At 49.6% G+C, this 25,011-nt stretch overlaps 1 protein-coding gene across 5 annotated transcripts in view; it reads left to right on the top strand.

Moving 5' to 3' along the window:
- The window catches only part of WWC1 (WW and C2 domain containing 1), a 152,941-nt gene that overhangs the window by 98,310 nt on the left and 29,620 nt on the right, over positions 1 to 25,011 (top strand). For all 5 annotated transcript variants that reach the window (XM_023259830.2, XM_045035884.1, XM_023259831.2 and 2 more), the window contains 10 exons: positions 1,623 to 1,752; positions 3,608 to 3,754; positions 4,956 to 5,029; positions 8,783 to 9,025; positions 15,445 to 15,534; positions 16,358 to 16,893; positions 19,908 to 20,016; positions 20,455 to 20,535; positions 21,450 to 21,536; positions 22,725 to 22,917. In XM_023259830.2, coding sequence (XP_023115598.2) covers positions 1,623 to 1,752; positions 3,608 to 3,754; positions 4,956 to 5,029; positions 8,783 to 9,025; positions 15,445 to 15,534; positions 16,358 to 16,893; positions 19,908 to 20,016; positions 20,455 to 20,535; positions 21,450 to 21,536; positions 22,725 to 22,917 — 1,690 coding nt within the window. The remainder of the gene's footprint in view (positions 1 to 1,622; positions 1,753 to 3,607; positions 3,755 to 4,955; positions 5,030 to 8,782; positions 9,026 to 15,444; positions 15,535 to 16,357; positions 16,894 to 19,907; positions 20,017 to 20,454; positions 20,536 to 21,449; positions 21,537 to 22,724; positions 22,918 to 25,011) is intronic.

Below are 25,011 nucleotides of genomic sequence, written 5' to 3'. Positions count from 1 at the left end.
CTCCCGTCCTGGGGGATCCTCCCCTCCACAGAGCATCTCGGGCACGCCTCTGCTGCAGAAAGCTCCATTTAGACTAATTTTTCAAACTAAATTTGAGACCAGTGTTAGCCAACCTGGCAGGCTTGCTCAGGCCCAAGTCCTCGAAAGGAATAGACAGGCTATTTTTAGTGGGGAGACATAAATGGGGCTTTGTTTTCTCTCCACGGAGGCTGAAATAACGGAAGGGAAGGGAAGGGGGAGGGCCGTGCTGAGACCGGAGTTCTCTCCCGAGTCCTCTCCCTCTCTCCTGTTCGGAGGCACAGACAGACCAGGATGAAAACCTGCTCCCCCCATCAGTGATTCCCCACTCAGGTTATTTTTAGCCCAGGACAGTTTGGCTTCTAGCAGGAAACCAGAGAGGAATGCCTGTGAGCGGTTTCTCATCCTGAAATAATGGGTTTGTGGTGTTCCCTCAGACGGTAAAACTTTCTTTTCTCCACTGGGGACTAAAACTTCAGGCCTAGCCTTTGGGGAAAGTGTGAAGCAGTTAAAATTTATCTCTGCCTTCTGAAGGTTCTCCATACCCCAGCCTCCTTCCCCAGAGGGTGGGGACCTCCACCATCTCTGGTTTGGTCTGACCTTCAGAAAGTGGCATTGTGGTCCTTAACTTTTTTCTTTTTTTTTTTTAAACTCCCCCTCCACCCTCCAAAATGAACCTGTATATGGGGCCTAGATAAGCTGATTTTATCCCGTACCTCCCAGTGCACTTGATTATCCATCCTTTACTTATCCCATTTGACATTCCTAACAGCTTCATGAACATAGGCTGGGCAGGTGACATTACCCAGGTTATTTTAGAGGAGGAAGCTAAGCCTCTTGTTAAGTGCCATGCCCAAGGTCACACTACTAAGTAGCAGGGCTGAGAGTTTTCCATCATTCACACCTTTCCTTCCTTGTGTGTTTACTCAGCAAATACTTAGTAAAGGCAGTGGGTCTCAATTGAGGGAGATCTTGCTCTTCTTCCCAAAGGGACACCAGGCAAAGTATGGAGGCATTTTTGGTTGTCACAGCTTGGGGCCAAGATGCTACTGGCACCTAGTGGGCAGAGGCCAAGGGTGCTACTAAATACCCGACAATGTGCAGGACAGCCCCCCACAACAAAGAATCATCCTACCCAAATGTCAAGATGCTGAGGTTGAGAGACCTTGAGTTAAAGGACTGTCCTGTGCCAGATACCGAAACTACTTAAACATTTTCAATCCTGCCCCTGTCCCAAGCCTGTTAGTAACAAGTCAAGGATACTACCACATGCCCTGCTAACTAGAACACAACATAATGATTGCAGTGTCCAGCTATGTGCAGTGTGATGGGAACACCTAGCCTAGCCTGGAGGAAGCAGGGAGGTAATCAGGGAATACTTCCTGTAAGAGCTGATGCTTAGAGGACCCTTGACTTAAAGAGTGGTGTTGCTTCTGCAGCCCCACCCTGTGGGACATTTCACAGGCAGCTAGACCTGGGGAAGGGAGGGTGTGCAGGACAGAGAGGAGCCTTGCTGCAGGACCGAAGCCTGTCGTCTTATCCCCTGGGGAGACTTCATCCCTCACCCTATCTTTTTCTGACCTTTCCCATTGACTGTTTCCTAGAATCGATAAGAAAATGTCTGATGCTCAGGGCAGCTACAAACTGGATGAAGCTCAGGCTGTGTTGAGAGAAACAAAAGCCATCAAAAAGGCCATCACTTGTGGAGAAAAAGAAAAGCAAGATCTCATTAAGGTACGAGAGCTCCAGTGATGTGGGTCCCATCTCTCAATTTCTTCGGAGCACCTTTCTTTCTTTTTCTTTCTTTTTTTTTTTTTTAATTTTTTTTTTCAACGTTTATTTGTTTTTGGGACAGAGAGAGACAGAGCATGAACGGGGGAGGGGCAGAGAGAGAGGGAGACACAGAATCGGAAACAGGCTCCAGGCTCTGAGCCATCAGCCCAGAGCCCGACGTGGGGCTCGAACTCACGGACTGCGAGATCGTGACCTGGCTGAAGTCGGACGCTTAACCGACTGCACCACCCAGGCGCCCCCTCTTTTTTTTTTTTTAAAGTTTATTTATTTTGAGAGAGAAGCACAAATCGGGGAGGGGCAGAAAGAGAGAATCCTAAGCCGGCTCTGCACTGTCAGCACAGAGCCCGACATGGGACTTGAACCCACAAACCATGAGATCATGACCTGAGCCGAAGTTGGATGCTTAACTGACAGAGCTGCCCACGTGTGCCCGGAGCACTTTTCTGTGCCAAGACTCACACTACTTCCACATGCTGCACAGATCACTGAGCTCTCATCACTAGTTTTTTGGGCTTTCAGTCTCACTGTGTGGAGTAGGAAAAGGAGAATCAGAAGCGATAGGTGGCTTGCCTAAAGTCACATCACTGGCAGAGTTGTACTAGGAGCCATCTGGTCGAGTCCAAAGGTCATGTCCTTGTCACTGGCTCTGGCCACCTGGCTTACTTTTCAAAGAACCAAACGGAGGGAGATGGTTTTGACATCCACAGCCCTGACACCGAAATGTAACATCTTTATAAGAATTACATTGCATGCTCTTCCTCCGCTGAGGACCAGACAAATGATAATCGTTGTGATTTAACACGCCAGGCAACTGAACTGGACACTTTGCATGCATCGTATCTCACTTATCTCTTACATCAGCCCTAGGTTATTCCCTTCATACAGATAACTGCTACACAGCGCAGAGTCCATGGTGGAGCGAGGATTCGAACCCATAAACACTGACACAGATGTCTATTCTTTTAACCCTTAGACACTCTACCTCCCCTCACCGGAATGACCCTGACCTCTGAGATACTGTGTTTGTTTGTGTTCCCACTGGCAGATTAGGACTCAGGCTCGGGGTTGCTATAACTGATTTAGTGAAGGGAGCTTTATGCTCTAGGACAAACAGAATGATTTTGAAGCTCTTGCCCAGGGCAGCAACCTGATGAAAACGTTCAGGCGCTCGTGGACAGTTGTGAGCCATGTTCCTATCATGACTCTCACTTAAGAGCACTGCATCTTCAGTCAGGCCAGGACCACATCCTGCTCTGTCATTTGCCAGCCTTTGCATGTAACAACTCCCTTAGCAAAGAAATGGGGATAATCCTAGGTCATTTTTCAGAGGACTGATGTGAGAATTAAGTAAGATGATGATAAAGCTGACAATTACTGAGCGTTGGCTGTACTAGCACGTTATACTGGCCATCTCATTAAATCAGTATGGTAGTCCTATGAGACAGGCCCTGTGGTTATCCCTATTTGTTTAGGAGAGGGAACTGAGGCACAGAGAGCTTAATCAACTAGCTCAGGTCACACAGCTAGCAAGTAGCAGAGCAAGGATTCCAAGTCAGGCAGTGTAGCTCTAGAGCCAGTGTCCATGCCAGTCTTTCCCGAGTAGAACACCCAGCACAGTACCCGGCACTGAGCAACCACCTACTTGCTGCCAGCTCTTTACAAGGTAAGTGGAATATCCAGAGTGAGCTAGGATTCCTACCACATTACAGAAGTGGAGAGGAGAGCACATGGAGGGTGACAAACCAGAGCTCCCTCCCAGAAAGTTGTGTTGCTAACCTTGCCCTCCCCTCCTTAGAGCCTCGCCATGCTGAAGGACGGCTTCCTCATCGACAGAGGGTCCCACTCTGACCTGTGGTCCAGCAGCAGCTCTCTGGAAAGTTCAGGTTTCTCACTGCCGAAACAGTACCTGGACGTGAGCTCCCAGACAGACATCTCGGGAAGTGTGAGTAGAAGTTGTACCCAGGAGGCTGCCGTAGTGGGCAGCCGCCTTCTCGTTTCTCACCTTGGGAGGTGACTGGTATCTCTCTGTGGGCCTGCCTGCTAACGTGGCCTCCTGGACCTCCATTCTCTTGCAGACCTCTTGGCCCCAGGATGACATGAGATGATGGTGTGGGGGGAAAGCCGGCGCTGTGGGGGGAAAGCCTTGGTCTTGAGTGTTGCCTAGCCATGCATTTGCATCTCTAGATGCTGCACAGAAAGCATGTGTGAAGGACCAGTGGCTCTCTCTGGTTTCCTTCCTACAGATTTGCAACACCATTCTGTTTTTCTTTCACCAGCTGTGAAGCAGATGATACTTTCCTTCTGTTCATCCTGAAACAATACATGCAGCTTTCAGACAGCTCTCTTCAAAAGCTCAGTCTGGGCACCGTAGTGAATAGTGTGAGCACCATCCAGATTTATTTCATGAAAGCTTTAGAGCAGGACTGACCCATAGCCATCTGGAATGTTTGGAGAACTTTTGTTTTCCTAGAGCAGGTGACACTGAGCAAAGTCGCCTCCCAGCCTCCATGGCTAAATGCTATTCCTATCTGATTCTTCATATAGCTGTGTCCCCACTTGTGAAGAGAAGCTATATCCATATCTGCTTGGGTGAACCTTGTAGCTTCTTGCCACTCTTGACAGAAAGACATGGCACATGGGCTGTCCCTTCCGTCTCCAGACCACCCATGTGTCCAGCTACAAGCCATCTGTAGGCCTCCCTGAAGGTTCTAGGACCTTCTCCTCGCTCACTCAGTGTTTCAGTCCTGGCTGCAGCCTCCCTGGGTTTTCAGTTGAGCCCCTCCCCAGCACCCCCAGGATGCCTTTCTTGTATATTGGCTGTCCCTGTTTCCTCCTGACCAGCTGTCCTCCATGCTGCTGGGGCTGGAATGGGCTCTAAGCCATTCGGGGCTGCAAGATGATATTCTGGGCTCTCAGCTTCTCTTCTAGAAATGATAGATGTCTGAATTTGAGGGTCTTCCCACAGCCTGCAGGAAGTGTCTTTGCCTGACTAGCTTCCCTGCTATCACACAGCCAGCTTGGTAATTGGGGGCTATTCTTAGCTACTTCCCACGCAAGCTGTCAAGTCTCTCGTGAGCTCTTGAAATCCAACTCAGCACCGGCCACAGTGGCCATATAATTCCCCACTTTGTTCTTTCCCCCAGTTTGGCGCAAGCAGCAACAATCAGTTGGCAGAGAAGGTCAGATTGCGCCTTCGATATGAAGAAGCTAAGAGAAGGTAATTAGGGGCTGGGGGCGGGATGGTTCCAACAATGATAATTGCCATTGCAGAGTGCCTGCCCCATGCCTGGCTTTTCACACACCTCATCTTTAATAATCAAAGATTATGAAGATAACTATTATGACACATATATTTTAACCTTCTCTGAACTCAGGAAATGACTGAGCCAGGGACACTTCACTAGATAAAAAGTAGAAGCTGTGTTTTGCACCCATATCTGTTAAATCTCAGAGCCTAGTTATCTTTCCACTTGCTGAGCTCAGTTTCTCTAATCAGGGTTTTCCAGTGATCCTGTGAGTAGTCTGGTTTGAAGGAGCACTTCTGAGGTTTTAGCAATAGGAGAAAAACCTCTGGATACTGAACACTTGAGTGTCTCCTGCCCAACTGGGAGCAAGCTGTGCTTATAAACAGTGTAGATCCCAGTGACTAGATATTTTGTGGCTTCACAGTCTCCTAAGCAGTTGGGTTCCACTGCCACAAATAAAATTAAAACAATAATCAAACCTGATGTTTTTAGAGCATCTGTTACGGGCCAGGTGTTGTATTAAAGCATTTGTATGTGTATCATCTCATTTAACTTTAAAAGCAACCTTATAGCACATCTTATATGATTTCCATGTTAGAGAAGAGAAAGGTAAAATATGAGATCATGACTTTTCAAGATGATGGAGTCAGAATTTGAACTCTGGACAATCTGGCTCCAAGTCTGTGAGCTTCCTATGCACAGGGCCAGCCTTACTGGGTAAGAACCCACAGAGCATAATGGTGAATAAAGCTAGGAATATCACATCCATTCCTCCTTAGGTTACACTGCCTGGCCCATGGCATTCTAAGCCAGGCCACGTAGGGTGTGGCAGTGCCTAGTTCTGCCCCTCTGCCAACTCTGTGTGAGCAGCAAAACCCTTTGCAGCAATGACAGAAATCCTATAGAAAGTAGAAGAAATAAAAAAAGGAATTTGTCAGCTTATTGAATTCCAAAGTCCTAGGATAAACCAGCTTCAGACACAGCTGGATCCAGGGATTCAAATCAGGTTACATAAACTCAGTTTCTCTTCTTTTCTCTACCCTGCTTGCCTTTGTGTTGACAGACTTTCCTTTCAAAATGTAAAGGTGACCCCCAGCAATTCTAGAGTTATATACTATCAGGTTAGCAACCCCAGCAGCAGGAGGACCTACCTATCCCAACAGATTTAACAGGTTTAAGGCTTGAGGCTCCCTGGCTTTTCCTAGTGATCCAATTATTGTTGCAGCGTTGGAGGAATTAGAATTCTCTGAAGGTCCAGGCATGGGTCATGTGCCCAACTCTGGGAAGGGGATTGAGGTCAGCTTTGTGGGAACCAAAAGACTTAAGTATTGGAGGAGTGATATCCCAAAGAAAACTTGGGAGTGTTGTTAACAGAAGGAGGAGAAATTGGATACTGGTCCAGTAGAAAAAAAACACTGTGCATTATTTCAGCTCCCCCTAGAGGCCCAGCAAAACAACAAGACTTCTGCATTTGGACAGCCACGTGTCCCCTCTGAAGGGGGACCACTCTGAACCCTGGATATATTCCAGTCTGCAATGATGCCTATATTAGAAGATCCATTCTGGAGAGACTGAAGAATTGAAATCTTCCCTCTGGGGTTGAACCATTAAACTTCCCATCACAAAGCTTCCTGGCTCATCTGCCATAATCCAGCTTTGAGCCTCACTCTTCACCCAGAGGTATTTAAGTGTCAAGGATAGAGCAGCCACTGAATGGAAAGCAGGCTGCAGGACTCCAGGTAGGAGGGCAGGTAGCTGTAATGAAAGGTCTGTGTGCCACGTTTTGTCACATGTGCATTTCTGCAGAGTGAGTCTAGTAGTTTCATCAGCTTCACCAAAGGTGGCCTGAAGGTTAAGGAACACTGGGAAAGCACCACTAGAAAGTACATGTAAGCATCGATCAAGCCTTCAGTGTACTGTGTGCAATGGAGCCCCCGCCAGACCTGTCCACTCCACTCCATCCTCAGAGTGGTGGAAGCTACCAAGTTATCCCAGATTACTCTCTTTGTGAATGCGGAATTTAAATTAATCAACTCTAAGAATCCCTCTGATACATTTGGCTGGGCAATGAGCAAACCTAGATGTGTTTGTCTGCATGGGATTTTTACTGCACAGTGTGGAGATTTTGACCCTAATGATGTTTTTATAAAATAACAGTTGGGCCACATATCTGCAGATAAGATTGAGCTGGGAGTCCAGAGACCTGGGCTCTCAACATGTATTCACCACGTTTATGACTTGCAGTCTTAGGTGAACCATATCCTATTTCTAGACATCTGTCCAACAGATTCACTGCCATTTCTTACCACCCTTTATGGATCAGGTGAGGCTAGGATGTGATAGCTGAAAGCCCTTTTTGCAAAGGCTGAATCCTAAAGGGTCACATCATGATTTCTTTGGATATTTGTAGCAATAATCTTAGTTATATTGTGAATCTTTCTTGGATCCAAAGGTAATTATACCTAATCTGTATGGGCACTTGGCAATGTATAAAGAACTCTTTATGATAAGTTTTCAGTCAGTTCTCATAACCCACCTTGCATGTTCCACCTCACAGGTGAGGGTACTGCATCTCAAAAAAGTTAAGGGATTGAGCTCCCACCTCCTTCCTTTTAACATTTAATAAGTGCCTACAGTGTACCAGGCAGTGTACTAGAAGCTTATGATACCAAAATGATTTCTTAAGAACGGTCTTTTTATAGGGGCACCTGGGTGGTCCAGTTGGTTAAGCGTCCAACTTCAGCTCAGGTCATGATCTCATGATTTGTGAGTTCGAACCCTACATCTGGCTCTATGCTACAGCTCAGAGTCTGGAGCCTGCTTCTGATTCCATATGTCCCTCTCTGTCTCTTCCCCTCCCCTGCTCATGCTTGCTCGCTCTCTCTCTCTCTCTCTCTCTCTCTCTCAAAAATAAAAATAAACATTAAAAAAAAAAAAAAAAGAATGGTCCTTCTGTCAAGGCCAAAGCCAAGACTTTGGCTGAAGGCCTCTGACCCCAAATCCACAGTTGGTTATACCACACTGTGCTGACACCATTCTTTGGGCTAGGAACATACAGTTACCAATTTCAGGGTTTGCTGTCTGTCATTGTAGTGGGTCCATGACTGCCATTGGTTGGGCACAAGTTATGTGCCAGACACTCTGAGCACATTATTGCTCATTTTCAGAACAAGTCTTGGGGAGTTTACCCAATGTTATATACCTAGTAAGTGGTCAGACCAGGTAATAACAATAGCAGCAGAAACATTCATTTGAGTGCTTACTATGTGCCAAATACCGTGCTTTGAGAGTTCATGGAATATGTCTAAAAACCTTCTACCACAACCCCATGACAAAGGAGACTTTGTTGTTCCTTCCAGAGAGATGAAGTGACTTGCCCAAGGTCACATAGCTGGCGGTAGGAAGCTATTGCCTGGTGATGAATCCAGCTCTCTGTTCTACCAGGCTTAATATCCCTGAGGGCAAGGACATTGCTTTGTTTACATCCCGTTCCCACCCCTGCAGAGCCTACTCACTGTTGGCACACGGTAGGCACCATTTGTGTTTGTTAGATGAAAATATGTTCCCTGAGATGGCCTGCTGGTCCAAGGGAAGACAGTCATTGCCAAAGATTGCTCTGAGGATGTCATGGCTCCTGGTACCTCATAACGTTGGAAACACAGTCTGTTACCCTGCTCCCACAGTGCCGCTGGGCACACCTGTCATGCTCCCCTCTCCGCCCACAGGATCGCCAACCTGAAGATCCAGCTGGCCAAGCTTGACAGTGAGGCCTGGCCCGGAGTGCTAGACTCCGAAAGGGACCGGCTGATCCTCATCAATGAGAAGGAGGAGCTGCTGAAGGAGATGCGCTTCATCAGCCCCCGAAAGTGGACCCAGGGGGAGGTGGAGCAGCTGGAGATGGCCCGGAAGCGGCTGGAGAAGGACCTGCAGGCAGCCCGGGACACCCAGAGCAAGGCGCTGACAGAGAGGTGGGGCTGGGCTGGGGCCAAAAGGGGCCTGGGACCCACCCTCCTGGGTCTATCTTCCACGGAAGCAGGAGGGGTGGGAGGGACCACCTGGGGCGTAAGGGCGCCTCTCTAAGAACACTCAGTGTAGAAATCTTGCAACTTGCTAAAGTAGCAAACTGGGGGAAATGATTCACCACCCGGAATACCAGATACCTAGGAGTTTACACAGGGAATCACAGCACCAAAAAGTCTGCTCAGGTGCAGGTTTTCAGAAATTATCTTCTGACTAACGTAAGCCACACAACCCTATGTAATGTAGAGTAGTCATTTGCCAACTCGGTGACAGTGACTCACATGATAGGGACAAAATAGAGCATGTATACTCTTACTATGTGTGATAGCCCTCTGATATTTTCTCTCTTGCATTCCTTTACATGACAACATGACCCACTAAATTGATTTCACCTCATGCTAAGGGGTTGCAGTTTGTACTTTGAAAAACACTAATTTCGATGCGGGTGCAGAATGAGATACTGATAGGAGCCAAACAGGAAATACAAATGCTGGAGGCCCACCTGCTGATAGATTGGGTCCCACTGGAGTGCACAGAACCCCCCTTGTCCCTCGTGGGTGCCAACTCCCACCACTGGCTGGTGGGAATTCAGGCCTTAGGCTGCCAGAGGTCCCCATATTTCAAGAAAAGAATTGTCTGTATTTTTAACTATTGACAACTAATTTAATAACTTTCAGTAATATTGTGAAGGCTAAATCACTTTCATCTGTGGGCTTGGTTTAACCCAAAAGCTACTGGTTTATGTTCTCTGGATAACAGACTTGATTTCCTTCACTGTCTCCCCAGCCTCCACACCTGCATGCACAGAACACAACCCTGTGTTCAGGGCAGGCCCTGCAGTCCTCAGCTTCTCATTCATTCTTTCATTCTGTCCTTTAGGGCATCGTTTATTCATTTATTTGAGAAATGGGCTTTTTTTGGTATTTTCCGTGCAAGGCAGTTTGGAGGATTCAGAAATTAATAAGTCACAATCCCTGCCCCAGTGCCTTTAAAATCTATTCTAGTTACTTTCACTTTTTTAGGCAGCAGACTTTAGTGAGCAAGGTACCTACTCTTAAGGAGCTTAGAAGCAAAGGTAGTGATTTTCACATACGTGTGTGTGTTTGTGTATGTGTGCGTGCATGTGCATTTGTGTTTGGGGGCGAGAATGAGCAAGGAAATTCCTCTTTTCCAGTGAAATCAGAGGCAGAAGCCCAGTTTATAAAGCAGGTAAACTTGCCTCCAGCCCAGTGGAAGCGGGCCAGGAGTCCTAGGGGCCTGGATGTGCGCTTCTCTGCATCTCCCCTTCGGGAGCCTTCTGAGCTCTCTAGCACCCAGCTGACATCCAACTCCAGCACCTGAATAAACCCCCCTTGCACATGGTAGGGTGCCCGAGGGGTCACGTTGACCAGCCTCTGCCTGGCCTCTTGTAAGCACAGCAGAGTCCATTTATCCTTAAGCCCTTTCTCAGAATGGCTACCAGGGAAGTGTTTCTATCCTCCCCTGGAAAGGATGGCTGATGGGGTGACCCACCACCAGACAAGTGGAGGAGGAGTAGGACAGGGCTTCCATAATTGGTGTTTTGCAGCCCTTGAAGCACCTGCTAGAAATCGTCAGCAGCATGACTCTGTCCTGCTCTCCCTGGGGCTGCATACTTTGGGCAGAAGGCTTGTGTCTATATACCCTCGTACCTCCAGTGTTAGTTGAATAAATGGTTAGCCAGCCTACGCACACCCTTGCCAGGCTTCTGCGTGTATCTTCTGGCCTCTTCTAACAGTCCCTTGGGTCCCTCACTTATTCCCAGACTCTACAGCTTCCATGGGGAACCTTTCACTGTTGATGATGCTCACTGCCAGCAGCTGAAGAGAACACATTTCATGGCAGCCTTACTCCTTGTTGGATCAAAAAAGAAACCCATCCCACTGCTGACCCTGAGCAAGTCATTGGCCAGTATGGACTTCAGTTGCCTGATAGGGAAAAAAACTATAACTATGTATTGAATACCTATATAGTCTGAAGGCAGGCAGTTGGATCAGATTGTGATTTGAGGCTCTTCCCTGCTATAATAATTTTGGTTTCTTGAAAGTAGGATTGGAGGTTATCTTAGAGACTCCTATGCTACAGGCAAAAGCTGCCACTATGTGCTAGACCCAGTATCCTGTATCATCTCATTTAAATCTCTCAGCAACCCTGAGACTATTCTCTATTTTATAGGTGAGGAAACTGAGGCTCGGTCAACACCACCACATGGCAGAGCTGAGATTAGAACCCAGGCTTGCTGGCTCTGGGGCCCATGCTTGCTGAGGCCACTGCCCAGTCAAAAGGGCTTTTATTATTGTCTCAGCCCTGTCTTTCAAAGGTCCGATTGCCGCTGAGAACGGCAAGTTTACACAGCCAGTCCAGGGAAGCCAGAATCCCCACTCCACAGCAGTGGCTGAGCCAGGCAGCCCAGAGGTCCCAGAGATACATGCAGAGGGAAGCTGGGGGGGCATGTGGGCAGGAAGAGGAGAGACCCTCGGGAAGGGTAGGGACAGTGCTGATGGCTCTGATCATCCTCCAGAGAAGAGAGGAGAAAACCAACCCAGCAATCTCTTGTCTGTGTCTACAGCTCTTTGCTTCTAGTCCCGTGTTTTTCTGTATGTGTTCATCCCCTGGACTCTGCTGTTCTCTGTCTAGGTCTCTTTCTGTCTTTTGTTTCTTATGTTCCTCTCTCTTCTCTCTCGTTGTCTTCTCCTCCCAGCCTCCAACTGAGTGTATGATGCTCCTCACCCTCACACATCAGCCTCTCCACTCAAGGGGCCTTTGAGACGGACAGGAATAGACATACCCAAACCTCAATCACAGATCAGTCACAGTCAGACATCCCTGCACCCCATGCCCCCCCTCCCTTTCCGTGGGCCCTCACCACCACTTCTGAGAGCTGCTGTGCAGTCACAAAGGGTGCTTGTTAGAGTGTGGACTCCCTGGACTCCTCCCCAGGGACCAATTCCCCAGGCCTGAGATGTAGCCCAAGCTCTTGCATTTTTAACCAGCACCCCAGGTACTGAGCCACAGCTCGTGGGAATTCCAGCTCCACCTTCTGGATCCTCTTCCTACTTCCACGCTTGATGCATCCGTGGCTTCCCAGCATGTGCCAGGCATCACACACAAATGCCATATGTCCTGCTAAGCCCAAAGCCTCTACTAGGAGGCCTCAGCACCTGCATGTTGCTGCTAGCAGCTATGCCCCTGTGCACAGGAAGTTGAGGCCACCCGATTCCCAGTCCCCTTGGCATCCTAGCTGGGCTCCAGTGTGACCTGCATTTACGGCCAGAACACGTCTCTATGATCTTTCTCCCAGAAAACAGGAAAATGCAGGTAGAAATGGCGAGCCCCGGCTTGGTCTTATGGAGAGTCAGGAGATCCCACGGTCTTGTCCATTCCATTGAGAGTCGAGGATTTTATTCATTATGGGCTCCATCTGCTGGTCTGCTGCCTGCCCCACCAGCCCTAAGCAGGACTCTGGAAGAATAGTGCCAGGGATTGAGCTGGCCAAGGACCATGTCGAGTCCCTCACCACCTTGCTCAGTTGTCTAGAGCAGGCTCTGGTCTTCATTGCAGAGCCTGTGTTGGTGGAGGGATGGCATGATTAGGTTTTCCCATGAGAATGAACTCTTTTTCCCAGGCCGTAGGCCGGATTGGCTGTGCTCTGCAAACGGGTCAGTCATTCCTTCTCTAGCAGGGTGGCATAAGGGGATATGAGGCCGACAGTGGAACACATTTGTCTGTGGGAGATACAACGTGCAGCCTCCAACCAGTGCAGCAGCTCATAAACCTTAGTGTGCCTAAAAATCACCTGTGAGCCCTAATGGAGATGCAGATTCCTAAGCCCTGCCCCACACTTTCTGAGTCAGTTGATCAAAGTAGGCCCCAAGATTGAGCATTTAATAAGCACTCCTTCCTTTCTGCTACAGGAGGTCTGTGGACCACACACTGAGAACCATAAATCTAGCGGATACACGAGGGCAGCCCACATCATGCATTTGCTAGGGCACAGCCTTGCTTGATGGAGCCCCTTCCCTGTCAGATCCTGGGACCTTAGAGTGGGCTCACTCCAGGGGTTAGAGGGAGCCATTCCTGGAGCCAGCACACTGCTTAGAGCCCATCCAAGCTGCCCTCCATGCAGGATCTCAGGAGAGAACCTGAGAGATGGGCCTATATCCAGTGGTTACTTCTAAATGCAAGGATTTTGCCTCCAGGGAGATAGTTACTGAATTGGGCTTTAGTACCAGATATGAGACTTGCCTTGGTGCAGATCTTTGCTCCCAAGTTCCAGGACACTCCACCACACTCCCTGCATCTTCTCTGGGCCTTCTGGGCTCATTCTCTCAGGTTCCTTTGCCAACTGTTGCTGGTCCATTCAACCTTGTGTTGTTTATACTCAGAGCTTAGTCCTGGGCCCTCCCTTTTTTCCCCCCACTATATTTTACCCTAAGGCAGTACATTCGTTTGTTAGGTCTGCCACACCAAAGTACCACAAAATAGGTGAAATGTATTGTCTCACATTTCTGGAGCCTGAAGTCCAAGACCAGAGTGCTGCCAGGATTGTTTCTTTGGAAGTTTCTCTCCTTAGCTTGAAGGTGGCCATCCATACATGAACGTCTACCATGACTTCACATGGTCCACTCTGCATGCATGTCTGTGTCCTAATCTCCTCCTATAAGAACACCAGTCATGTTGGATTAAGACTCATCCATATGACCTCATTTTACCTTAATTCTTTAAAGGCCTTATCTCCAAGTACAGTCACATTTTGAGGTACTAGGTTATTAAGACTTCAGTATATGACTTTGGGGGTAAGGGGACACAATTTGGTCCATAGAAGATGGTCATCTTTTTCATGTGGTCATCATGTGATGGGGGTCCCCCACGTTTACAACAGCCCACCTGTTCAGTGTTCATACCCACACATCCATAAGGGAACTCTTCCCTTCCCCTGGGCTGCTCTGCCCATCACTCTCCCATCCCGACAGAAGCCATCTCAGATCCATTCAGTTGCTAGTGGCAGGGACCTCACAGTCTTCCTCTTAACTCCCTCGGCCTTGCCCCTCATCCAGCCCATGACCTTTCTCTGTCTGCTCCATCTGAAGCCCACCATCATAGCCACCCCAACTCTTGTCCCTGTCTCCCATCCACAGCCTCCTGCCCATTTTCCTCACGGCAGCCATGATGTCTTTAAAATGAAAGAGGTCCCTGCTGTGATTCCCCTCTTGGAATGTTCTCTCCCCTGCGCTTTTCCTGGCCAACTCCTGCCCATCCTTCATATTAGCTTAAATTTCTCTACTAGTCAGGAGAGGCCACCTGCTGCAGGAAACAACCCCCTAAATTTCTATGGCTAAATACAGTAGAAGTTTTCCTGGCTGACAGGCAGCCTTATGTGTGTTTGGTCATTCAGGGACCCTGGCTCTTCCGTCTGTGGCACAAGCTCCTTTAGAGCCCTCCAGGGAGCAGTGGGAAAGATCCACCAACATCTCTTAACCACCTCAGCCTGATGCGCATCCTTTGCTCACCTCCTATTGGCCAGAACCTGGTCCCATGCCCCACCTACCCAGCTGCCAGGGAAGCTATGAAAGGTCCAACTGTGAGCCCAGGGAGCTCAGGACAGCACAGGCTAAGGCACAAAGTCACTTGCTCCAAGAATCCCACCTGCTAGTCTAAATTGGGTCTCTCCTGTGTTCTTTTCCACTATTCCATACTTTTTATTCCTAAACCTTGACACACAGTATGTTCATTAGATATTTGATATTTGAGTATTTTTTTAATGTGTGTCCTCCCCCACCCTCCCCAGCAGAATGTGAGCTCCATAAGTGCAGAAACAAGTTCTGTTTTGCTTATATCTTTATCCCTAGTGCCAAGTGCCACCAGGTTCTCGTATGAGGTAGGCACTAAGCAAATATTGGTGGGTGAGTAGGGGCCAATGGATGGGAAGGAAGGAGGGAAAGGAGGAGAAGGGAGGGCTGCTTGGGTGGAATTCTAATTCTACCACTAATCCTCCAGCGTTAAATTATTTAACTCTTAAGCGCCTCAATTTCCTCATAATGTAAAGTGGTAAAAACCATTTTGCTGTGCAGGGTTCTTGTACAAATGAATGAAGGCAGTGTTACCCATTTCCTAGCACAGTGCCTGGTATATAGTAGGTGACGAATATAGCAGTTCCTATAGGATCATATGTGGGAGCCATATCTCCCCCAAAGATCATAGTAAAACACTCCCAGAAAATTCTTGTGTGTTTGTGGATCTGCATGTATATCTTCACACGTATATGCCTGTGATTCTTCGTCTAGGAAGATGGAGGCTGGACTCCCCCCCCCCCCCCCGTGCTCCCCACTCATGCCTTCTCTTCCTTCAGGTTAAAGTTAAACAGTAAGAGGAACCAGCTGGTGAGAGAACTGGAGGAAGCCACCCGGCAGGTAGCAGCTCTGCATTCCCAGCTGAAAAGGTGAGCGGTGGGCCACGAGTGTGGCCTTGGGGACAGCCAGACACCAGCATCCTGAGGTCACCCAGGCTCTGCCCTTCCTGGGTCCTCCATGGCTTGAGTGTGGACATTTGGAAGCACAGTGGGCAGCTGGTTAAGCTGGTGGACTCGAGGCTGGTGTGGCATGGCCAGGGCAGGGTCCCTCACCTGTCTGCACTATGGTGCCCTCAGCCCTCCTGACAGCACCGAGGAGAAGACCCCCCCCATCAGGTGCCATTCACATCTCTAATATCTGCCCACCTGCTTTGCCAACGCAGAGAGAGCAGGCCTCAGGCCTGGGCCTCAGTGGGCAACAGCGTATCCCTGGAATTTAATATATTTTGTTCCATCAGATATTTTTAATCCTTGCCTTCTATTTGTCATAAATGATGCTGCTTTTCCAATCCCACTTAGGGTGTAAAGTTTCCTTTTAAAATAAATGTGTTGAAGAGTAAAGAGTGAGTTTATTTGAAGAAAAATATCAAGAAATAGGGCTGGATTCATACAAGGAAACATAGTGTAAAAATGGACTACGGCCAGTGGAGGTTTGGCAGACGGGAAAAAGTGGACTTTTAAGGCCACTGACTTGGATTGGAATCCCCCTTCTGCCACTTTCTGATTGTGTGGCCTTCTCAGGATGCCTTTTTAGTGAAATTGGGGTGCATGGTCTCCCCTGGAGACTGTCAAGAGGGTCCAGCAAAATTAAGTGTTCCGAGCAGCCGTAGGGCTTCTCAGAGCCAAGAAGGAGGTTCAGGGTAGCCCATTTCCTTCTGTGTGTCCTCACCCTCTGTTGTCTTCTTGCCCCCAGCCTCTCAAGCAGCATGCAGTCCCTCTCCTCAGGCAGCAGTCCTGGATCCCTCGCATCCAGCCGGGGCTCCCTAGCCGCCTCTAGCCTGGACTCCTCCACCTCAGCCAGCTTCACTGATCTCTACTATGACCCCTTCGAGCAGCTGGACTCGGAGCTGCAGAGCAAGGTGGAGTTTCTGCTCCTGGAGGGGGCCACGGGCTTCCGGCCCTCAGGCTGCATCACCACTATCCATGAGGACGAGGTGGCCAAGACCCAGAAGGCGGAGGGGGGCAGCCGCCTGCAGGCCCTGCGCTCCCTGTCTGGCACCCCGAAGTCCATGACCTCCCTGTCCCCCCGCTCCTCACTCTCCTCTCCGTCCCCGCCCTGCTCCCCTCTCATTGCTGACCCCCTGCTGGCTGGAGACACCTTCCTGAGCCCCCTGGAGTTTGACGACCCGGAGCTGAGTGCCACTCTTTGTGAACTGAGCCTTGGCAGTGGCACCCGGGAGAGGTACCGGCCGGAGGAACCAGGAACGGAGGGCAAACAGTTGGGCCAAGGTACAGAGGGGAACCATTGGGGGGGGGGGGGGCGGGCAGGGTAGGACTGCACTCAGGCCTGAGTGCAGACACCAGTGATAATTAGGGCCATTTACCGACTGCTTTCTATCTGCCCAGGCTTTATGTGTATATCAGTCCATTTATTCATTCAGGAGACATTATTTTTACGTACTCACTACGTTCCAGGTCCTGGGCTAAGAGTTTTTCCATGATGGATCCATTCATTCAATTGATATTAAGTATCTGTTAAAACTAAATGCCAGATCTTGTGCTAATATCTGTACATGGATTCCTTCGTTTATTCAGTCAGCGTATGGGCCATGTGCCAGGCACAGGGTGACTCACAAGGACACAGTGTGGAAGACTGGCAAGCTCCAGGTCCCTGTCCCCAAGAAGCTTACATGCCATTGAAGGCACAGACATTAACTATACAACCAGACCAGTAAAGGCCCTAGGAGGAAAACAAAATGGGATGTGATGGGGCCTCTCAGGTCGGGGTGGAGCTGCCAGTTCAGACTGGGTTGTGAAGGAAGACGACATTTGGGTGAGCATTTAAACGGTGAGAAGGAGCCAGCTTTGGGAAAAGTAAGAGCAAAATCTCTGAGGCCACAGGTTAGAGGTCACCAGCAAACCAGAGAATCAGGAAGGGCCCAGTCATTTAAGGCCTGGTGGGCCGTGGTAAGGAGTTTGGATTTTATCCTAATAGCAGCAAGGACCCATATGACCATTTGAAGCCAGGGAATGACAGGATCTGGCTCCCACTCTGCATGGGGTCAGAAAGAATATTTTGGTATAGATTGAGATTCAGGTAGGAATCTCTAAAACAGAAGATGATGATGGTGACAGTTATGATTTATTAGGAGAAAAATTCTTTAGCAGCCAGCATATATTATAATAGTTACATTTTATTGGGGTATGTTGTGTGACGGGCTGTGTGGTTTATACAGTGAAATAGGTTACTTCTGTTATGCCCATTTCACAGATGAGGAGACAGCGGTTTAGAGAGGTGATATCACTTGCTATAGGTCCCCCAGCCAGCAAGTGGGAAAGAAGGGATTGGAATCTGGGTTTTCCTGACCCCAGAACCCAACCTCTTTATTGTCACACTCTTCTCAGGATGTGAGGCAGCCCTGTGTGTTTATTCCTGGGACACCTCTGGTGCTCACTGGCCCCACCACACCCATCCGATGTGAAGGTCAGAACTGTGAGCAGGGTGCCCTGGGGCTCCCAGGCTTTCCTGGCCATGACTTATTGAGTATAGGTATACAGGATACGGTCAGGACCACCTGCCCAGAACCCACACTAAGACATGTGCTGGCTTCGTGCACACAGGGCTCCTGCTCCTGGCTCCTTGTGATGCCAGCTGGAAGAAGCTAGACCCATCTCAGCCATAAGGCTCCAGAAATGGGCAGGAGGGCTGCCGCTATGCCCAGAATTATCTCTTCGTGTGCAAGGGCTGGTGGGAGCAAGGGCGGGGGGGGGGGGGGGGGGGGATGGGGGGAGACGAGATTTCCTGGTTAATTAAAGGGTCTGCTGGGTGATTGCCAGCCATTTCCTTAGAAGAGGTGCCGAGAGATCCCTGGGGCTCCCTCATCAGGAAGGGAGTCTTGCTGAGTGCTCTCAAACAAAAATAAAAACAGCTTCCTACTACAGCAGGTGGCAAACTTCAGAAAATTGTCCCCTGGAGAGGAGCGAGTGCAGGTGGAACCTGTAATGAGGCTCCAGAAGAGCTCTTGACAGTCTGTCAAAGGCTGGCAATAAACCAAGTCAGGGACCCAGCAAGGTGCTGGGAGTGACCCTCCTTCTCTCCCCCAGAGTGTCCTCAGTGCTTGTGGGCCAAGGACCACACATGTCTCAGGATGGCATTCCCTTCATGCCATCTCCAAAAGCCGTCCCTGCAGTGAGCGATGCCAGGCTGAGCTCGACACTAAGCAGGTTATGTGATTAGTGCCGCTGTTCAGTCAGCAGACAAATTAATCTCCTTAAGTGGTTTAGTGAAGGGTGGAGATGCGTGGGTCTGAAGGCGGGAGGTCTCCGCTGGCCGCAGCAGGCATGGAACACGGGTTGGGAGAGCTGCACCCAGATGGCCACTTTGCTTCTCCCAGGCTCAATGTCACCATCCCTTTCCCCAGCCTGGCCCATCCCCAGCCTCTTCTCCAGGCTGCCCCAGGGCCTGGCACACAGCAGGCAGTCAGAAGTGCCAGCTGTGAGGTCGAAGGGCCTGAATCTGGTCTTGCCCCCCCACTGCATGGAACTCAGGAGCCTTCCTATCCATGCTGGTAGCTCTGAGCCTGGCCTGCCACGCCTCCAGCGCTTGTGACTTGAAGAAGGAAGGAATGTGCAGCATGAGCCAAGTGCCTGGTCTGAGCCCTGGGTCGGAGACCTTTGAGGCCCTCCATCAAGGGGAGGGAGCTGGAGAGCTGAGTTAGGAGTGGAATGGGACAGGCAGAGCAGGATAGCTTGTGCTGAAATCTTCCCTTTTCTTCCACTTGCCCCTCCCAAGGGTCCAGCAGTTGTTACTTTGCCCCGCCCCGCCCCAGGTGTGTAGGGATTGATCTAGAAGGCATCACCATAGTGCTGGGAATGACCGTTGCAATAAGGATAGTGGTGCTGAATTTTACAGCATTTTCCTGCACCAGTCTCTGTACTGTGGACTTCCCTATAATGTCTCATTGAGTCCCCCCAGCAGCCCTACCAGGTAAGTGTTGTTATTCCCATTTACAGATAAGGAATCCAAGGGTTCGAGAGGTGAAATCCATGTCCCAGTGTCATGAAGCAGTAAGTGGTGGAGCTGAGATTTGAACCCATGCAGTTTGGCTTCCAAGTCTGGGATGCTAAACACAGAATCATCCGCTACCCCTTCCTTCACCCCAAAGGAAGGCAGGACCTTGCTGTCGAGTTCAGTGGTGGTATTTGGCAGGACTCTCTTGGGGCAGAGGGTAGATCATAAGTGTGTGTTGCAAAGACAGTGTCCAGGTTTCTGAATCCTGTCTTGCCATCCTTCCTTTCTCCAGCTGTGAATACAGCCCAGGGGTGCAGCCTGAAAGTGGCCTGTGTGTCAGCTGCTGTGTCAGATGAATCCGTGGCCGGGGACAGTGGTGTGTATGAGGCTTCTGTGCAGAGGTGGGTCCCTGAGTCTTGACTGTCTCTGGGAAGTCTGAGTATGCAGAGCCTGGGCCCCCTCAGGTATGTGGGAGGAACCCACAGAAGGGCATGGCCAGGTGACTCAGCCCTGTGTGGTATAGGCTGAAGATGCAGACAGTGCTGCTCCTCCTGGGGCTGGGGACACTTCACATTCGCGGGAGTGCCAGTTCCACGATTGCCATTAAGGAGCGTATGGCTGGGGGAGTTCATGCTGGAAGAAGTGCAGCCCCTTCAAGACAGGAATGCCGAGCAGTCGTGGGAAGGCGGAATCTGCAGGGAGTCTGAGCTGACCCAGACTTTCCTCCTTGAGGACCCGACTGTGCCCTCCCAGAGGGAACCCTGTTTCTGGAAGATGACTTTGGCCCCAGGTGACTGCAGGGAAGCCTGACCCTCCTTCTTCCCTGTGTTGCCTCTCAGACCGGGTGCTTCAGAAGCTGCCGCTTTTGACAGTGACGAATCCGAAGCAGTGGGTGCAACCCGGGTTCAGATTGCCCTGAAGTAAGTGACTGGGAGGACAGGAGCACATGGGTGGTCAGCAGCATCTTCTCAGTTTTGACCTTCATGGCTGCCTAGGGGAGAAAGGCAGAACCAGCAGGACCTGCCAACACTTGTGGCCTCCTAACTAAAGAGGGCCATCCTTTCCCTCCCTCTCACCTCCACATTTTACCAAAGAGAAGAATGAGGCTTTGAAGACCTTGTTACTTGCCCCAACTCACTGAGCTGGCCAGTGGCAGAGCAAGACCATGACCAAGACCTCCTATGCCTTGTTTTTTGGGGCCATTGTTGCTGTGGTTTTTTGGCTTACTGTCCCATTGAAGTTTCAGCCATTGGGGGCTGCAGCCCAGATTGTTGTTCCTGTGTTTTCCCTTGATGCAGGATGGCCACAATATTATTTTTGGTAGAAATTGCCAATATTCAAGTATCAAGAGATTTCACACAGCACAATCTTCTGGCTTCTCCTTAAACATTCAGACTGATAGGGGCACCTGGGTGGCTCAGTCGGTTGAGCATCCCACTCTCGATTTCGGCTTCGGTCATGATGGCACGGTTTCATGGGGTTGAAGCCCTGCGTTGGGCTCTGCGCATTGACCGCGTGGAGCCTGCTGGGGATTCTCCCTCTCTCTCTGGCCCTTCCCCGCTCACACTCTGTCTCTCTCAAAATAAATAAATGTAAAAAAAAAAAAAAAAAAAAGTAAACGGAAATCTAAGCTGACACTTCATTTAAAAAAAAAATAAAAATAAAAATTCAGACCAGCAGGTCTGAACCTGCATCCCTACATGGCCCACAGCACTGGACCTGTGCTCTCAAGTTCCCCACAGTCCCCCAAGCAGCCAGCAGCCACGTCTGTGATGATTAAGAGAGAGAGAAATGTGTTACTCATACGTGCTCCATATGTCCCTCTCCATTTCAGGTACGATGAGAAGAATAAGCAATTTGCAATATTAATCATCCAGCTCAGTAACCTTTCTGCTCTGTTGCTGCAACAAGACCAGAAAGTGTGAGTATGTGGCTGACAGGGTTTGTATGAGCCTCTCAACCTCTGCGGCCATCCCCGGGGGCACTCTCCTGCCCTTGCCCACTGCACCATCGGGCCCCGTGCATATTTCATCTGTGTGACCGTGATGCACAGTGTCAGTATTGTGAATGTGGATGTGGATACAGGCATGATGGCAAACTCGCTGACTGGAACGAGAAGCACTGTAGGCAGCTTCAGTTCCTTCGCAAGCACATTGTGAGCACCTACCATGTGCCAGCACTAAAAGCGGGGTGGTGAGCAAATCCTTGCCCTTTGAACTTGAAGCCTCATGAAGAAGAGGGTCATGGCCCCTATTATCTGCTCTAAGCTCAAATACTGCACACAGAAAGAGGCCTGACATTCTCAAGAGCCTGCTCCTGTCACTGTGCTTCTATTGGAAGGGCGTGATGGGTATTACCTTACAGTTGATTATACAGCAAACACCTGTGCTATTTGCCTGTTGGCTCTTGCCTTGGCAGACCAGGTTTATGTTTCATTGCATTCACCTGCCTGCAGGTTTCTCCTTTAGATGATAGGCATTGGGGCAGCAGCAGGAGCTTATATTTCTGAGGTCTGTACCCGGCCAGCATCTGAGTCTGTGACATGTGGGAAAGGGAAAGACAGGAGGAAAGCAGGACAAACAGAATAAAGAAGATTAGACACTAGGGTTGCCTTTAGTCATTTGCTCTTACAAACAGTGCCAGAACAAGTAACCTTCTCCATATCTCATTGGTACTTGTACAGTGGTATTTGTGGAAGAGTGTCTAGAAGCAAGGTGAATGGGGTCACAAGGCCAGTGCATCTGGAATTGTGTTAGGGTTGTCACATTCCCCTCTGCAGAGGCGGTAGCATTTTGCCTTCCTACCAGCAGCTGTATAAGGATTCCTGAGTGTTAACAATCTTGCTGATCCTTCTGTGCACAGAAGTTTGCACACTGTTGACCTCAGTTTCCATACTCTTTGAGGTTCTAAGGATTAGAGATTTGGGAGAAGGAAGAGCAATTGTTATCCTTGGGACCCTCTCTGCTTCCCTTACAAATATCTGCATAACCGCTTGAGAAATTACAAATTCCTCCACTGTTATTGTCTTAGGGATTTGCGGCAACAGTTTAGCCCAACACATTATCCCAGACCCAGGCTGACTCAGGCTCTTCTCTGTCTCTCTCTCTAGGAACATTCGTGTAGCTATCCTTCCCTGCTCCGAAAGCACCACCTGCCTGTTCCGGACCCGGCCCCTGGATGCCTCAGACACTCTCGTGTTCAATGAAATGTTCTGGGTGTCCATGTCCTATCCAGCCCTTCACCAGAAGACCTTAAGAGTTGATGTCTGTACCACCGACAGAAGCCATCTGGAGGAGTGCCTGGTGAGGGCTGTGCCTGTCTCTCTGTCTGTCCAGCCTTCTGTCCTTCTGGAGATTGGCCCACCTTGTATTTCAGGGAGAAGGCTTGGAGAAAACACAGGCTGTAGTGTGAAGCTTGTCTTGGGTTCCAGGCAGGGACTGTTGCACAGGTGAACAGCATTGGCACATTCATTGAGAGCAGGGGGCAAGGAGGCGGGAAGCCCCTTTGTCAACCATGGAACTGCAGGGCTTCATCCCTTGTGCCCGAGGCTGCGTTGCCTATGACTCTTTAAGTCTCAGTCTCAGTTTCCTTATCTGTAAAATCCAGCTAACACTGCCCACCTCACAGATGGTTCTCTGAGGATTAAATGAGAATTAAAGCTGTGTTTCTGGAATTTGAACATGCACACAAGTTACCTGGGGGTCTGGTTAAAATTCAGATTCTGATTCAGCAAATCTGGGGCAGTAGTGGGGGCAGACACCAAGAGATTCTGCATTTCTGATAAGCCCCCGAGTACTGCTGATTGCCGCTGGTCCCCATAGCAAGGATGTAAAACAACAGTGTGTCTGCACATACTAGATGCTCACTGACTATCAGTCCCCTGCTCTCCTCAGCTGGGGTACAAAACAGCATCATTGCCATTTATGTTGTTGATGTTACTACTGACAGTAATGCAATAGCATCCGTAGATTGAATGCAGTTTATGTGGTGGGCATTGAGCTAAGCCCCTTATGTGTAGTTTCTCTATCTGACCCTCACTAAAATCTTATAAAACAAGTACTGTTATATCAGTGAGGAAACCGAGGCAGAGAGAGGTAAAAGAACCTTCCCAAGGTCACACAGTCAAGAAGAGCCATGAGCAGTTAGAAGCCTGGCAGCTCGCCTTCTGCAGCCCACCCACATCAGCCCCTTGGTGTTTGTACCAGCATGGTGCTCCCTGGAGCCCACAGGTAGGACAGTGACTGAAGACTGGTGAGCATGGTAGATATTGGGCACCAGAGCAGAAAGCTTTTCCAATCCCAGGCTCTTCTGTGAAACATTTCCTCAGCCCTGGGAATTCCTCAATGAGAAGAGACTCAATCCTATTTTCTTCTCCTAATTGGATGTCTTTTATTCCTCCTTCCTAATTGAAGTGTGGCCATTGCTGGTTGCCATGGCAGCAGCCAAAGCGCTCATCCCACTGTGACTTGTCTCTGTCTGTAGCCAATGGGAAATTACTTTCCCGTATCCTGTGGGGATATAGAGTGTCAGGCTGCCGTGTTTTGGTGGCTAGAGGAGTAAGCGAGGAAGTGAGACACTAGAAAGGCCGTGTGCTCCCACGCGGTCTCCCTACACTGCTGGGTTTGGGGAATCCCTGGTCTGCTTTGAGCTGCTTAATGAGCCAGGCTGCCACAGTGGTACCCATCCTGAGCAGCGTCTGTGTGTAGTACTGGACTAAGAAATCTGCATGCAGTGTCTCCCTTAACCCTCACAGCGGCCTGAGGAAGAAGCGTTAGGATTGCCTCCACTTGACAGATGAAGGATCAAGACGCAAAAGGGCTAAGTAACCTGCCCAGGTCATCCATCGAGTAAGTGGAGAAGTCTGCTTCCTGATTGCAGCTTCTTTACACATAGCCTTCATACTGTCCCGCCTCTCAGGTGGTTACCACGTCCCCCTGTCCACAGACCTGGATTATGGGTTTGGATGAACACGTGGCCTGCCTTGCCCACTATCTCCGGCAACTGTTCTACTGAATGCTTTAGCATGGCATAATCGGGGTCACAGGCTTTCCAGCTGTACCCTGTTGTCCACTCCCTAGCTGCTAAGCTCAGTGCCACTCAGAGAAGGTTCTGTTAAGAAAGCCCACTTCGCAGGGGCGCCTGGGTGGCGCAGTCGGTTAAGCGTCCGACTTCAGCCAGGTCACGATCTCGCGGTCCGTGAGTTCGAGCCCCGCGTCAGGCTCTGGGCTGATGGCTCAGAGCCTGGAGCCTGTTTCCGATTCTGTGTCTCCCTCTCTCTCTGCCCCTCCCCCGTTCATGCTCTGCCTCTCTCTCTGCCCCAAAAATAAATAAACGTTGAAAAAAAAAAAAAAGAAAGCCCACTTCGCAGGCACCCCTCCTATTCCATAGTTAACCAT

Source organism: Felis catus, chromosome A1 (assembly GCF_018350175.1).
Source record: "Felis catus isolate Fca126 chromosome A1, F.catus_Fca126_mat1.0, whole genome shotgun sequence".
Classification (NCBI taxonomy): Eukaryota; Metazoa; Chordata; class Mammalia; order Carnivora; family Felidae; genus Felis; species Felis catus.
The sequence above is the reverse complement of the archived record's forward strand: the minus strand, read 5'-3'. Positions and strand labels throughout refer to the sequence as shown.